This window comes from Saccoglossus kowalevskii, chromosome 9, assembly GCF_978046115.1.
Source record: "Saccoglossus kowalevskii chromosome 9, keSacKowa6.1, whole genome shotgun sequence".
Taxonomy (NCBI): domain Eukaryota; kingdom Metazoa; phylum Hemichordata; class Enteropneusta; family Harrimaniidae; genus Saccoglossus; species Saccoglossus kowalevskii.
In genome coordinates, this window is record NC_140649.1 from 26,892,686 (window position 1) to 26,909,156 (window position 16,471).

Below are 16,471 nucleotides of genomic sequence, written 5' to 3' on the forward strand. Positions count from 1 at the left end.
AACTCAAAAATTATAAAGTCAAACCTGAAATAGAATCCTTGTCACTAACCACAACACATGCACAAATACTTTAGCTATATGTTTCATCAATATGCAATTATGCTTGACAATGATCTGGTATTTCATGTGTTCACCATGGCTGACCATGGCTAAAGTTTATGATATAACCATGTTCAAGGTAATCATGGTCAAATCTAAATGTTTTGATAGAATTCAAAACCATTGTTCACCACAGTTGTACACAGTTTAACGATGGTTGACCATGATAGACAAGAAAAACCTAATTGAATGTAAATTTAAAAAAGAAAAATTAATTTTCCTTTTAAACCTAGAATATAACACTACATTGTATATAATTGCAGTAGCCAGAACCAGACCCATTTGGTATCATAGTAATAACATGAAATGACATACTGTATGTAGTTCCCTCTAAGCCTAGAAATAAAACACTACAATCAGTAGTGTATACAATTATTGCAGCAACATGGTTAGAACAAAACCCACCCAATGGTATAATAACATCCTATGCTTATGTGATCGTATTGCAGTTCCTTCTAAGCCGAGAAATGTAACACTACAACCAGCAGTGTATACAATTACTGTTACATGGTTAGAGCCAGACCCACCGAATGGTATAATAACATCCTACAAGATAACATATTGGAAAACAGGTGATGAGAGTACTAAAAAGGATATATCAATAGATAATGGTAATTCCCATGAACACAATATAGATAATCTGGATTACCAAGTTGACTATACTATAATAGTAAGTTATACCACTCTTTGTCTCATACTCATAAATATGATGCTTACTTGCGATATCAAAGACAGTTTTCATTAGGCATCCTAAATGTCAGCAATTACTACGGGTAATTATGCTTTTTGTTCTAAACAGTTCTTATCATTTGTTCATTTTCCTTCTACACAAAAGACTTATATAACACATGTACACTATGAAACACACAACCCATGATTGTGATACAGGAAAAAAACACTTACAATGTAATACTTGTCAAATTTGTAGTGTGTCTTCGTAACGTAAACCTACTCGTACATTAATGGGAATAAACAGCCACTTTTGGAGTCTCAGTCAGGTAAAAGTCTATTAAAAATAGAGTAATCACCTATACACCCAGTGTAGGGGAACGGCCAACGAGAAGTGGCTCGCGATTTATTGGGCTGGAATAAATGCGAGTTGTCACTTAAACATACTAATGGAACGTTATATTAGGTTTTAGGGGGGCGTCGATCATTTCGGGGGATCCTCAAAAAGTCTGTTGAGAAATTTTGTAGGAATGGTGTGAAATATATCGACGGAAATAACAAGGACTGGCGGGGGAAAGGGAGGAGGTGCGAGACGACATTGTTATTGTGATTGGCGGCGGCGTTAACAACAAACCGGGGGAGAGCCAGTATGTTGAAATTTAGGTCGCTTATCATTTACCGTGGCGTAGAGGGCGTCGGTGTGTGGTCGGCGGTACTACTGGGGAGTAGACACCGTGGCTGATGGTTATGTGTACATACTGATTCGTAGCGGTCTTTCAAAGGGGTGGTGAGGATGGGAAGTGTAAATACCACGCGAGGTGTCAACGAGGGCATTGAAAGTGCAGATAGGAAAATGAAAAAAAAAGCTGAACAAAACTAGGTATGGTGGGGATCGCAGCAGTCCAGGGCGCCACCTACGCCAACTTGTCAGGCTATATGCACGGAGGCGATGTTGCTTGGCGGCCTTTAATTCGGTGCTGACTGCACTGAACCAAGAGGCATTCCTGTGCGATGTAACCGGGCGACGAGTTGCTGGAGCATGCTTATCAATAATGGCTCGTAAGTGTGAATTAAAATTATCATCAGTCAGTGGATGAAGACCAGAAACACTGTTGTGCAGATCATTGTTTAGGGAAGAACGATTTATAAAGCGAATGTTACGAGCAGTCACATGAGTACTGAATGGTTTCGGTTCAGTGATGTTAAGGCGACTAATAACACAGTAATGATCAGAGGCGATGGCATTGGAAACATTAGTGGACATTGCATGATTGTCATCAGATCAATGGAGTAGCCAGTCAAGAATGTGTCCTTTGTTGTGAGTTGGCTGTAATACAGTTTGGGTGAGATCGAATGTTTATAGTAGATCCATCATCATTGAAGTGGTTGCATTTTGTGAACAGTCATACTATGATGATATTGAAGATGAAGAGCACTTTTTGTTATAATGTCAGCTATACAAACATGAAAGACAACACAATTAGACTGTGTTCTGAGGGCAACACTGATACAAGCTTTATTTATGACACAAGATCTCATATACGTTAAAGCTTATTTATTGGCAAAAGGGGGAGGGGACTCGACCAAAACCACAGAGCTGTTTGCCAATACAATATTAACCTATGGTCCTGGTGCGGCCCCCATAATGCGACTGCAAAGATATAGAAAAATACATGACTGATAGAAAAAATACACGACTGATTAGGAATAAATTCAAAACAACAGAGTTGTAGTACAAAAGTACATACATGGATGTTTCAACCTAAGAGAAAGAAAAATAAAAAAAAAACACAAAAAACTGAGTAATCCTTACATTAACTAAATTATTAATTTGCATTTCTAACCCATTTGTTGTTATTTTGTTTTAGTTTTGTTTAGTTTTTTTTCTTCTAGATGTATGTTTTTTATTTTATTCTGACTGTTTATAACATGGGATGACAGCCATGCTTTATTGTACTTAGATCTACAAATATATGTCCATTTTCAGGATACGACTTCAATAAAAACTATTATTATTATTCAATTTCATATTGTAAGCTACATATTACTGCATAAAATTATGTTTCTTTTCAGGTGTCTGCCTCTACTAGTGTTGGGGAAGGTGAATACAGTAATGAAATAAATACAAAGACAACAGAAACAAGTATGTTATGTATCTTAACTATTTACTTTACATAGTACATGTGTGTTTATTTGTTGCAAATAATGTATCTAATTATCATATTTAACAGTTCCTCGTAAACCTGCCAGCATTGATGTACAAAGCACGACTGAAAACAGCATCAGATTCACATGGACAGATCCTGCCATATTTAGTGGTAATATTTTACAATATAGAGTAAGTAATTTGTGTTCGTTTGGATGAAGTCTGAAAGTCTTATAGTCTGTAGACTGCTTGATTCTTGTTAGCTACACAGAGTCGCTTGTTGTATTCTAGGTATGTCCCAATATAGAGTTGAGTCCAGCATTTGCAGATTGGCAGGCGATTTACCATCCAGCCGTATTAGGCCCAGTAATTGGGTTTATTATTATACTGCTGTACATCCTGGTTATTTCTACATTGAGACTTATACCAACATAATAATATCATTATCACTTAAATTTGACATGACAAAACAATAACTCAAACTGTAAACTATTACGGTTTTATTGTCTCCCAGGTGTGACATTTATTCAGCTTGGCTGGCGCATCTCAGTTGCAGTTAATAATTCATAAATCATTTCATTTTATATTTTTTATTCCCGTGTGCGAAGCATACAATGGGAGTGTTTGCAGTCAGTCAGTCTGTCTGTATGCGTGTGCGTGTGTGTGTGTGTGTGTGTGTGTGTCTGTCCGTTCAACTGATATCTGAAGAACTACATGTTGGTTTTTGATGGAACTTAATATGCAGATTTTATTAGGTTTTGGTAGAAGTCCATGCATATTAATTATCTCATTTGCATGATAATTAGCTAATTTTGAGCTGTACGTTACATGACTTTCTCCACTGATATCATTGGATTTTGATGAAACTTGGTACATAGATGCTCTGGACAAATGCACAGATTTGATTAGTTTTGGGTAAAATATTGCATATTAAGTACCTAATTTGCATAATTAGTCAATTATCAGCTTTCCACTAATATCTTGAGTACTAATCATCACATTTTGATGAAACTTTAGACATATATGTCAAACAGATCTGATAGTTTTTAGATTATTGTCTATGCATATTAATTACCTATCTTGCATATTTTAAGTACTAATCATTAAATTTCAGTGAAACTTGATACATAGATACGCTAGAACTATGCAAACACCTGATTATTTTTTGGTAAATATTTGTGCATTTTAATCACCTTATCTCAAGTACAAGTAATTTTGAATCCATATTCAATGTGTCTCCAATACTTCTCGCCACTAGAGAGTTCGTTTTAAGCTTTCTTTGTTTATTTTTGGCTCTTTTTGTCGTCTTCCATGTCAACTTTTTATTTATTCGACTTCTTTATGAAAACTGCAAGTCTAATTTCTTTGGTATTTGGTACATATATGTACCTTGGGTAGACCTATCTCAGATTTGTTCATTTCATGATGATTTCTTTAATTCTTTGATTTTGGTGAATATTTTTGCCATGACTTATTTTTGAAAACTGCAGGTCCAATTGCCTTGATATTGTTTATTTTTAATGATGATGTCTTCAGTTCTCTAATTGAAATGAGCATTGCTAACAGTGGAGCTATCTCTATCTCAGCTGAGAGGCTGCTAGTTATTTATTTATTTATAATTTTTTTTATAATAGATAACATATAAATCATCTGAATCTGTTTATCCAACTACCGTGGTAGAACCTAAGGATATACTTGTTGAGGGCAGTATTGATTCACACACTTTAGAAGAATTACCACCTGGAACACAGTTTGAAATATCAGTGAGTGCAAGTACATCAAAGGGATTTGGTGAACCTAAATCAATTATCTCTGGAACTAAAATTGGTAAGTGTATATTACGCTTTATGATTAAGTTATAATAATGTAAATGACAGCTGAGATCAAATTCTGAACTAAATGGTTTGATTTATAAATTATATGCACAATGTCGTTGATAATACAAATAGTGTCACGTATGACATTAATCTAATTCCTACAAATAGCATCCTGGCGCATCTTAAAACACGAAACTCAATAACTTCCAAAAAATAGTACAGTTGCTAGTACTTATTTTGTTACAGTGACATATTGCAAATTATATTAATTAATGGTCACAGGTATGAGTTATAACTGATAAAAAGTAGACAAGCCAAAAACCTATAATTGTGAACAAAATGTTCAAACAAGAAAACATGATCATGTTGTGATCTCTGTTTGAATAACAAATTGCCAAGTCAGTTTTAAATAACTGTAAACCATTCAGGATAAAATAATGAATACTATAGTGACATTGATAATAATTACATTTATAGGTATTGATGTTTTAAATATTCTGGAAGAGCCTCATGTGACAAATGAACCAGTATTAACAGAAACCACTGCTACTATAGATTTGAGAAAATCAAAATCAAACACAGACATAAAGACTGATACAGAACTTGTGTAAGTATGATAATTTATTATAGACATATATTAATATGGTTGATCTTTTTAGTAGTGTATGTACACAGATGATGTGCACCGTGGAATTAAATAGAGCACATGATTAGATAGTTAATTATAGGTTATTTATGGCTAATATTACCGTAGTTTTCCGGGAAAGCGCCCAGGGTCCTGAACATTGAAAATTTCCAAAAAAATAGGGGTGGGCGTATTGCCGGACTTACCCTGAAAAAATGAAAATTGACAACATGCAGATCGAACTGCAGCAGGGAAGAGAATGGCAAATGAAAACATGTAATGGAAATAAATGAAAATTATGCAACATTAGAAATATAACAAAAATAAGTTATTGCTTATAATGTGACAAATAAACCAGAAGTCGGTAGGCTGGTTGGCGATCCTCTCCGCTCAAAAAGCAAGCAACATGTTTTCGACTGTTGTCATGGTAGGACATGAACGTGAACGTGAAGCTAACATCAGTTTATAACTAAAACCGAGTCCCGTATACGAAGTTTGCAAAAAACAATTCTGTCTTTAGAAGTTACTTTATTTTATTGTTAGGACGTATTCTGTTGTTAAATTTATTATTTCCAACCGTTTTGCAATAGTATTTTCTAGAATGAAGGCAACATTTACAGTACATTCAAAGTTGCTTTGGAATTACGTTATGTAACAATGTCGGCGCCGGTGATATCTTACCAGTGCTCAACGTAGCCAAAATAAAAGGCATGATCATTTGGACACTGCTATTAGAAGACAGATAGGAGGTAATAAATTTTGAGCGAAAGTAATCAAAAATCAGTTTTTGGCTGTTGCCATGGCAGCAGTGGGCCAAGTTTTTTTTTAATTAGGGACGGTACGACCTGCCTGTCCAAGTATGGACAAAATCAGCCAAGCCACAAAAAAATCACAGAGCAGTTAAAAGCCGTTGCTGGTGAAAAGTTACCCCAGCTTTGAGGTCAATTTTCATGTTAATGAAAATATACATAAAAAAATAAAACAGTAAATTTTTGCCCACACTCAAGGTGAATAGAATGAGATATGTCAGTGCTTTTTAATTTCAGAATTGTAGAGCAAAGGTATTTAAAAAATCAGTTTTTTGGCTGTTGCCATGGAAACAATGAGCCAAAATTTATTTCCAAATTTTACAATCTAACTGGAGTGAAGGTGTGACTTGCCTGCCAAGTTTGAACCAAATCGGCTCAGCCAAAAAAATCACAGAAGAGTTAAAAAGCCATTCCTGGTGAACAGTTACCCGAACTTTGGGGTCAAATTTCTTTGTAATGAAAAAAAGATATCAAAAATTCAAATAGTTACTTTGTGCCCACACTCAAACTGAGTAGAATGACGTGTTTTATCCTAAATTTGTAGGAGATACATTTGGTGCAAAACTATCCAATAATCAGTTTTTTGGCTGTTGCTATGGCAACGATTGGCCAACATTTTTAAGGGCAATCCTAGTGGAGCATATCGCCAACACACACAAACCTACAAAAGTGATTTTAAGGGTAATTCTAATGGAGCCGATCGCCAATAAGAAAAATAGACAGTGAGAAAATCATTTGAATTAGAATTTCCCTGTCGACAAACTCTCCCAATACAAATGAATCCAAAATAAACTAAAATGTCAGGGGTTAAACTGCATATAATTTTTCCAGTTTTGACAAATACCGGATCAACAGTCATACAAGATAATAGATAATAATTTACAAATTTACATAGCAAAAATTATGAAAGTTCATAATTGTTTGAAAAACTCAGATCTTTATTCGTACGTCAAAACCCTCAAAGTCCAAGTCTCACTCTCGCCATCGAACAAAATCTCTACAGTTCATTGATGTCGCTGTACACAATTTTCTCTAAAATCAAGTCATCCTGAGAGCAATCTATTTTTAAAATAATTTGCAATGACTGTCACTCATCAATCATGGTGAAAGTTCACATTCAGCAAGTAAGGGTGCTTGAAATGTCTCACTATGGATATTGTGGTGGGCTTAAAATAGGAAGAATTTTTATTTCTCAACTGACAGAAGAATAATTTTCAATGTCAGAAATGCAATAGCTGTGATAAAAGATGGTAAAAAAATTGTTAGTCTTCAGCGTGCTTGCCCCAGTTATAGTATGGATTCTTATAAAGCTAAAACAACATGCTTACAACCACTGTCCCAGATATGGGTTGCTACAATATTGCAACATTGGTTTCATTGACTAATATTAGAACATCATGTCAGCTTGCCTACTCCTCTTTTAGCTTTGGTTTGCAAATGGGTAAAATATTGCGAGTCCAAATAGTTCTGTTGTTAATATCAATAATGATTACGTAAGTTTCAAAGTGAACAGAGGTTACCGAATAAGGATATCTCCCGATTAGTAGTTGATATGACATTATAGTGTCAATATTTGAGAAATTGTGTTCAATTCCTGCTTTTTTTTCTGTTTTGAAGTTTCAATGAAATTTATTTGACTTCCAACCATTTTTAATGATTTAAACCGCAAAATGTTATGTTATGAACAACCCACATATTTAATTTGATAAATTTAGTTGCATGCATTCATTGCAATTTTTCGTATATGCCCCTACAGGTTTATTCAGTGTTGACTTCATATCCTAATTCAGCCAAAAAGAAATTAGAATATTTTCCAAAGCATTAATTGTCTTGAGAACTATTTTTTTTCTCAATTCAGGAGTTATATTGTTGTTGTGGAAGAGCAGAAGCAGAAAAAAAAGCGTGATTTACAAGAGAATATGTATATTACAGCATCGTTTCCACTTAATGAAATCCCTGATCAACTTATAGTGGGTGATGATATGGAATATAATGGTTATATCAATAAACCATTAACACCTGGACAACAATATGCCATATATGATGGGGTTGCAGTATATACTACAGGGGTAAGCTGATTTTGCCGTGGTGCTATATTTCACATGAATGCCTTGCATAAGCTGTGTGGCCATTTTGCTCGTTCGTAAATTTACTGGGATTTTTTCTTATTTTAACTGATTTTAGTTGGAACTGAAAAATTCTGAATAAACACATATGACCTTGTCAAAATGAACAAATGCTACCACAATCTATAGTTTTTGGACAGAATAAAATAAAAAAAAAAGTGAAAACCGAATTCTGCAGTCTGTAGGGATTTCAATCTGCCCTGTGTTATATCACAGTTTTGTGATACACGAATCATGCATGTGATAAACCATTATATTAGTCACATATATTAGTTTACCAGTGTGTACATATACACTATAATGGTGATTGTGTTTCTTGCTCTGTATGCCATAAAAGGCCACCAAAGAACCATCTTGTTGCTAAGTTTTACAAACTCAGAATAACCTAATTTGCTCATTGAATATGGTCTATTTTCATTTGTAGTCTTTATTTTCATAAATAAAATAGAAGCTGTCCATGACCATGTCACATTATGTTTTGTTATTTTGCAGGTGGAAGAAATATTATTGACAGATGAACCAATAACATCATTTAAAGGTACAGGCTTTTTAGAAATATATTGCTGGCAGTTATATACGACTATACATATAGCTATTTAAGTACTATATGTGTATTAATATTTAATCCCACGACACCATTTAAAGAATCATCTAAATTATAGTTACAGTAATGAATTTGATTAATTTTTGTAGATGGTGTACTAATTGAACCAACACCAAGGCAGAATGATGCTATTGTTGGTGCTACTGTTTCAGTTATTATGGTTCTTGTAGTCATTGCAGGAATATTAGCTGCAATATTTATTATTAGAAGGTAAGTATAACATTTTGTAACGCAAGTCTATTACTGTATAATAGTCATGTACAATTGCAGATTTTCATATATTTGATATACTATGTGCATAAGTTATGTCAAGGCTTCTGACTTATTTTATGTCTGAATTTAAAATTGCCTGACCCAAGTTTCATAATCTGATCAAGGTATGTGATAATTACATATTTTATTTTCTGAAATGCTTCCTATGTTTAGTAATGGGATGGTAACTTACTGTTATGTCCGGAAACAAGAACATTCAGCCATCCATAAAACATGTATGAACAACATATTCCTTGTCTTATTCAAATACTTAATCTTTGTTTACATCAGATGGAGCCACAATGTCATGAATGACAGAAAAATTTTACTAAATGTAGATGATTAAATTGAGCAGTTATAAATCAATAAATTATGAACTTATAACTGCAAGCAGAAAAAGAGGTATAAGTATGAGATTATTATGAGAAATACAGCAAAGCACATGTATAGGCTCAAGCAGTATGGTACTGCATCATCAATTGATACATACATTGTACTGTTGATATAATCACTGTATGCATCATTATCATAATAACCTTGTATTGTGTGCATCATTATGACAATTTTTCTATTTTAATCTGTCAATCTTTTAGCATATTTAGCAATTTGTTGATATTATTGACTATTATTGATGTGAAGTATGTGAAAAATACTGTCATATGTAATGCAATGTGCTATCTATTTCATATTACATATTATTATACATCTGTCACCGTAACGCCATAGGTTACAGCGTGCCGTGATTTTGCGGTATTTTACGGGGTATTTTCATCCTACCATTTTAGGAAATGCGAATTCCAAATATGGAATTATTACGTGCGTAAGCGTCCTCTAATAATAAAAACAAACATGGCTGCCACCTAAATTTAACCGGACTCCATACAAAGAAGTTCGCTGATTCTGTTCTAAACTTTTTAGATTTCTGCATTCCCATGATGTATCCTTGGTAGGAAAAGATGTATAATAATAAGGTTATTACGAAGATACCTCAAAGTATGCACTCAGACAGTACGTTGTCGCATCGACCTCCGCTGCGCGCCAGTCGATACTATCGCTGTACTGTCTTCGTGCATACTTTAAGGTATCTTCGTAATAACCTCATAATATAATATAATATTACCGTGTTGATGTTTGTTTTTTATTGTTATTAAATATTAGGCGCCAAAGAAAACAGAAAAGAAGTAATGAACATGAAGCAAGTGGTCGAAATGTACCGTCAGAGAATACTTATGCAAATGTGGAGGATAATATAACAAGCTCAGAAAGAGGTAAGATTCTATTCCACGTTAGAATATCCTGGACATTGTGATTTTTTTGCCTGTCACTAAATATATATATATATATATATATATATATAGGTATACCAATCACGGTGCGATGTCTGATCTCATAAATTCTTTGATATGTATGAACTAATAATGCATATGACCTGATTTTAGATACCTAAGACAATAATATAGAAATATAAAGAATATATAAAACGTTGTCATAAACGTCTCATTCAAAAATTTTTCTATCCTTCTGAATTAGTGTACAGTTTAGATGGTATGGTTACAGTCTTTATATTCATACTGTTTTAAAAAGTTGTACACAGCAAAATCGTTATTCATTCATACAACCCTATAGCAATCTTCTTACAGTATTATATGAATATATATATATATTGTTTCAATCTCTTTTTTTTTTATTATTTGCTAATTCATGACATCGCAATTTTTTTCTTTGTTTATTTTTCAATTCCACTTTTTTAAGATCTTATTTCTAAGTTATTGTTGTTGTTAATCTTTCCTAAATAGATAATATTACACCTATCACAGATAAAGAAACTGGTGAATCTCAATATATGAATATAACTGAAGCAAAGAAGGCTCCTGATGTGGTGAAACCTGACAAACCTATAAAGCCAACAGAAGTGCCAACTTCTGAACTAACCAAACCAAGGGGTCTTCCCCCAAAGCCAAAACCTAAAGCCAAGCCAATATATAACTCGCAATACACAATTCAAGTTAAAGATTTGGCTGATTATGTTATTAAGAAACGAGAAGAAAATGATTTTGTTGCAGAATTTAAGGTGTGTTGCATGAATTTTTTTTACAGATCTATGCTATATTTTATTACTATATTTATAATATCAGGATGTCATCTTATACAAAGTATAGAGTACCTTACAAAATTAAAATACAATAAAATGCATTATTATATTATTTATAACTATATAACAGTGCATTTAAATACGTTAAAATTGCAGCACTTAAAATGCTTTGTACATGTAAGAAAATGCATTCTAAACTGTCATGTTTTACACTTGTAATGAGGTGAATGAATTTTAAACATGTTAAAAATATATATTAAAATATATATCTCAAAGCCATCTCATTTTAGATTGAATATTTTTAAACACACTTATCAGTCACTTTGGAACACAACTTCAATTCTCTGAATTTAGCCTTTGCCTATAAAACATGTTTAGAAATAGCTCAGAAAACGCATTATATTTTTAAGAACTACTATTAAAGCTATTAATTTATTTTTTTGACTCTTTTTTGACCAAATAAACACAGGGTGGGGTAATAGGTTTTGTGTGTCTATGCATATTAAATAACTAATTTGCATATTAATTATCCCATTTAAGCCTGTTCACACAAAATCTCAAAAACTTAAATTTGATGGGAATTTAAACATAACTACATTTAGTGTATACTTTAGGTACCAAGGTGTAATTTACAGTCATGAATAGTTTTTAGGGCCATGTCTGTGCATATTAAATAGCTAATTTGCATATTAATTATCTCATTTCAGCCTTTTAAAGGAAAACCTAAAATTTTTATTTAATTTAGTATACAAGTTCCTTGAGTGAATATGCAGACTTGGGGTCATGTCTGTGCATTATAATTACCACATTTCAGACTTTATGCAAAATTTATAAAACTTGTGCATGGATTTTGATCAAATTTAGTACATTGGGATAATACGGATATATTTAGTTTTTGGACCATGTCAGTGAATAATAAATAGCTGATTTGCATATTAATTATGTCATTTCAGAATGTTTGCAAAATTTCAAAAATGTTAATTTAAAAAAGCAGATTTTTGATTCAATTTGGTACCTTGTGACAATCGGGTGATGTCCATGCATATTAAGTAGTTAATTTGCATAATATTAACTCATTTCAGCCTGTTTAAGCAAAATCCCCAAACCCCTGAGCTTGGAGTAATGTGCAGACATAATTAGTGTTAGGGTCATGTCCATGCATATTAAGAGTTTAAATTTGGTTTACAGATCTGATTAGTCTATGCTTGAAATATTAACATATTATATGACACGTATGGGTATATGGGTAGTCTGGAACACTTCATATATGAAATCCACGATATCCTATATCTTCATGTATAACATATTAGAATGGTAACAATTACTGACATCTTGAATATTATTTTTTTATTTTCAGTTGTTGCCTCAAAGCAAAAAAATGGAAATTCCCCATGAAGCTGCTAGTATTCCAGAGAACAAATCGAAGAACAGATTTCACAATGTTCTTTCTTGTGAGTATATAGGTTGTTAAGGGAGAACATTTCTTTGTGTGTCTGGGGTTTGTATTGGTTGTTTTTTACTTTCCCTGCACTGTGAATGAAGGGAAATTATGTTACATACTGATTTATTTTTGTTTCAATACCTCTCACTAGTATGTTTTTTCTAAATAGTTGATGAAAAAAGTTGCCTAAACAACATATGTCACTTTATGACCACGTATGTTACTTTATGACCATGTATATCATTGATATTTTGAACATTCAACATAATAAATTCAGTGAAACTGCGCTAAAACATACTAGTCATCTGGATGTGCCATCTCTACCATACATGTATATGTAGGATGTCAGATCCAGTGGTTAGTTTGTGTTTCTTTTTTGTTTAACTTTTTTGTTTATTTTTTAATGTAGATGACCATTCTAGAGTAGTATTGGATGTGATTAACGATGATCCCAATTCGGATTATATCAATGCTAACTATATTGATGTGAGTACCTACATTATTAGTCTAGATAAAATTCAATATTGACAATATAAAGTACAGTCAGATCGTAATTTACCTCCAGAGCTGGCTATCAACCTATTTCTTGTAGTATTTACCCACTACTTAGATATATGGTGGTTTTGAAAACGAGCTGCATGTAAAGTTAGCTAAATGTTAAGTTACGCTGGGTCTGTACTTTACATTGTACATGTACAATTAGTGAGTTTGACATACATCAAATTTGATTATAGAGGCTGAATATATTTGACTTTGATTTTTTAATGACAGGGTTACCAGAAAAATAATGCATACATAGCCACCCAAGGTAAGCTTGGCTTTTGTATCCAATCTCCTTCCTGTGTAGGGGCTCCATTTAATATATTACTGTCAATGTACATACTCCTTTGTATCACTATATGTAATGCTTTGTTAAACTGTTATTGATATTAATGCTACAATTTTATTTATTGGGAAGACATTGAAACTGAAGTAACAAAGTTACAAAATACTATAAACTTCATGTCATCATTGTAATTGTTATTTTAGGAACAAATGATACAACTATTAAAGACTTTTGGAGAATGGTATTAAAAGAAAATGTTGCCACAATTTTGATGGCGACCAACTTATCAGAAGGTGGGAAGGTATGTGCATATCTACAGTAACTGATCATTGATGATTACCCAAACATGTTGCACTGTATAACAGAACAACTAATTGCATCCTAAATCTTTTTTAACATTAATCTTTCTCGTTATACATTAGATCAAGTGTATCCAGTACTGGCCAGACAAGGGCAGCAAGAAATATGGCTCCATATCTGTAACACTTGTGAAATCTGAACAATTTCCTGACTACTTTCTAAGAACAATCATTGTGAAACAAGTATGTGTACACTGCTGACACAGCAATTTAGCTGAACGATTTTTTATTTTGGGGTGACACCAATTTGACAGTTCATACCATGTTGTGTATATGTCTATAGTTAGCATACCTTTCTTATGTGCAGGAGAACTCTGACCATGAACATGAAGTAAAACAGTTTCATTTCACTGTCTGGCCTGATATGGGTGTACCGATATATGCTACTGGTGTACTTGCTGTATTGCAACATATTAATTCAGTTCATGATGCCAAAAATGGACCTATGGTTGTACATTGTAGGTAGGTGATATATAAAGTGTGTTCTCAATGAATCTGCACTTGGACTTCTATAGAATCCCTTATTACTTGGTCTTATTATATTTTCAGCATTGTTTTATTATGTGGAATATTATCGATAGAAGATTTTCTTCCACCTAATGTTCAATTGCTTCTCAGTGTTTAACAAATATCTACTTGAACTATTCGCTGATTGTGGACAGTGGTGGTAGTTAAGGCTGGCCCAATATAAATTGTGGGTTGTGCAATGCAATCATGATTTCAAGCAATTTGACTAATCTAATCTAATGAGAATAAATAGTATTAATTTTGTGAATATAAAGGTCAGGTCATTTAACTTTGGTTTCTGTGTTGCTGTACATTATACGCACATGACACTTGCTTTTGAATTATTTTAATTTGTTACTTTTTTTTTTTTACATTCTAATTTGGTGATTATTATCAAACTTATATACATCTGTATGCATAGATGACCTTCCCCCACCCTATGCTATAATTTTTCCCATGTTGTGATCTGCCCCGCATATGTAATTATATCCCCACTATTTGCTATGATCAAACTGCCCTTACATATACAGGACAAGTCGTGTGTAGTTTAACTATTATTTTCATCTAATATAAAATGCTGTTTTCAGTCTACCTATACTTGCTATTGTGTACTTTGCTTAATCTGCTTTGTTTGTTTAAAATGAGATGCTCTCTTTGTCTACTACATCAAAAATATCATGTATTCGTTTCTTATAAAACACATATGACATGTTAAATAACATGTTTGATTGTTCTCCTGCAGTGCTGGTGTTGGTCGAACTGGATCATTTATATCCATTGATTCTATGCTGAAAATGGCTAAGGCTGAGGGATGTATTGATGTCTTCAACTTTGTGAAAAGAGGGAGAGAAAACAGAATGCACTTTGTTCAAACAGTAGTAAGTGTTAAATCTGTCTACTCTTTATGATTGTATACTGTCTGAAAATGTTTCAATTTTATAATGCAAGCTAGACATTATGACATAGTGGTGTAAAGCTTAAAAATGATGAAAATTAAGCATCTCCAACATTTTGGAACTGGATCTGGGTCATGCATAGTCAATTTGGTTCATAGATTGAATATTAGGCTATTATGGTGCATGTTTTTTTACATCAAATTCAAGTGTTTTCGTCATTCAAAATTCCAAATTTTAATCAACCTTTACACATGTACATCAGTCAAGTTCTGATTCAAAATGGCTGTTTCAGTTTACTGTCAGTGACTTGTTTACATCATAGTTATATAGACGCCAAATAACTTTAAGCAGTATCTCATTAAGAAGTATTAACAATGTTAATATATTCAAGTGTATTACATGAATGAATTTTATATTAAAATTGTTGGAGTTACATGGTATTATTATATTTAGTAAACCACTAGTATTGTATATATATCCGAGTAGGAGCGTGTGTGTTGGGATATTATATAGTTTAGTTTTTATCTGCCATATTGACTTATTTTAACAGCATAATTCTCTATTCTTTTTAATGACCTCCTCTCTCTTCTTGCAAATAATGCAGTAAATAATATTCTGCTTTACTTACTGCTTTGTATCATTCTATTTCACTGACTTGAGTGGACAGTCGTTGCTATAAGGACGTTAGTAATGCCTACAATCATCTAATTGAGATCACAACAGGTATTTCGCTTTATATGGGGTAATTAGTGACTGTATGGCTAGTTGTCATGTGTGTAAATTCATACAAGGTACAGCTCACATTGTACATGTTATACTTGCGGTTTCAATCACAGACATTTGTATTCTAATATAGCCAATTTATAAAAATAATATTTGATTGAAAGTACCAAAAATGAAACCAATTCAACTAATCTGGTATTTGCAATAGAAAAAAGTTGATCCAGCGAACACGTACTGTAAATGTCCACCATTTCAAAACCAATTAGTTTTCATTAAATTCTATTCAGAAATATTGGGTTAAATAAAGTAATCTTTAAATATAAGCTTGCCACCCCTTGCAAACTTAAATGGTGTGAAACTTGTAGTGGCTCTATTTAGTCACTTCTTAGTGCTTATCATTGCTAGAGATGATCTAAGGTACAAGGTTAGTGTTTATTAAGTTTGACTTTCATACATGTACAACAATTAGCCATGCAGGCA

General features: G+C 32.9%; 1 protein-coding gene across 3 annotated transcripts in view; it reads left to right on the forward strand.

The window, feature by feature from the left end:
* The window catches only part of LOC100375402 (receptor-type tyrosine-protein phosphatase mu-like), a 112,209-nt gene that overhangs the window by 84,990 nt on the left and 10,748 nt on the right, over positions 1 to 16,471 (forward strand). For 2 of the 3 annotated variants that reach the window (XM_085503360.1, XM_085503362.1), the window contains 17 exons: positions 549 to 769; positions 2,842 to 2,911; positions 3,000 to 3,106; positions 4,549 to 4,741; positions 5,209 to 5,338; positions 8,024 to 8,234; positions 8,784 to 8,829; positions 8,985 to 9,105; positions 10,306 to 10,415; positions 10,944 to 11,218; positions 12,597 to 12,690; positions 13,090 to 13,166; positions 13,452 to 13,488; positions 13,710 to 13,807; positions 13,929 to 14,048; positions 14,173 to 14,327; positions 15,115 to 15,250. In XM_085503360.1, coding sequence (XP_085359486.1) covers positions 549 to 769; positions 2,842 to 2,911; positions 3,000 to 3,106; positions 4,549 to 4,741; positions 5,209 to 5,338; positions 8,024 to 8,234; positions 8,784 to 8,829; positions 8,985 to 9,105; positions 10,306 to 10,415; positions 10,944 to 11,218; positions 12,597 to 12,690; positions 13,090 to 13,166; positions 13,452 to 13,488; positions 13,710 to 13,807; positions 13,929 to 14,048; positions 14,173 to 14,327; positions 15,115 to 15,250 — 2,201 coding nt within the window. The remainder of the gene's footprint in view (positions 1 to 548; positions 770 to 2,841; positions 2,912 to 2,999; positions 3,107 to 4,548; positions 4,742 to 5,208; positions 5,339 to 8,023; positions 8,235 to 8,783; positions 8,830 to 8,984; positions 9,106 to 10,305; positions 10,416 to 10,943; positions 11,219 to 12,596; positions 12,691 to 13,089; positions 13,167 to 13,451; positions 13,489 to 13,709; positions 13,808 to 13,928; positions 14,049 to 14,172; positions 14,328 to 15,114; positions 15,251 to 16,471) is intronic. The other variant, XM_085503361.1, reaches the window with a different exon arrangement.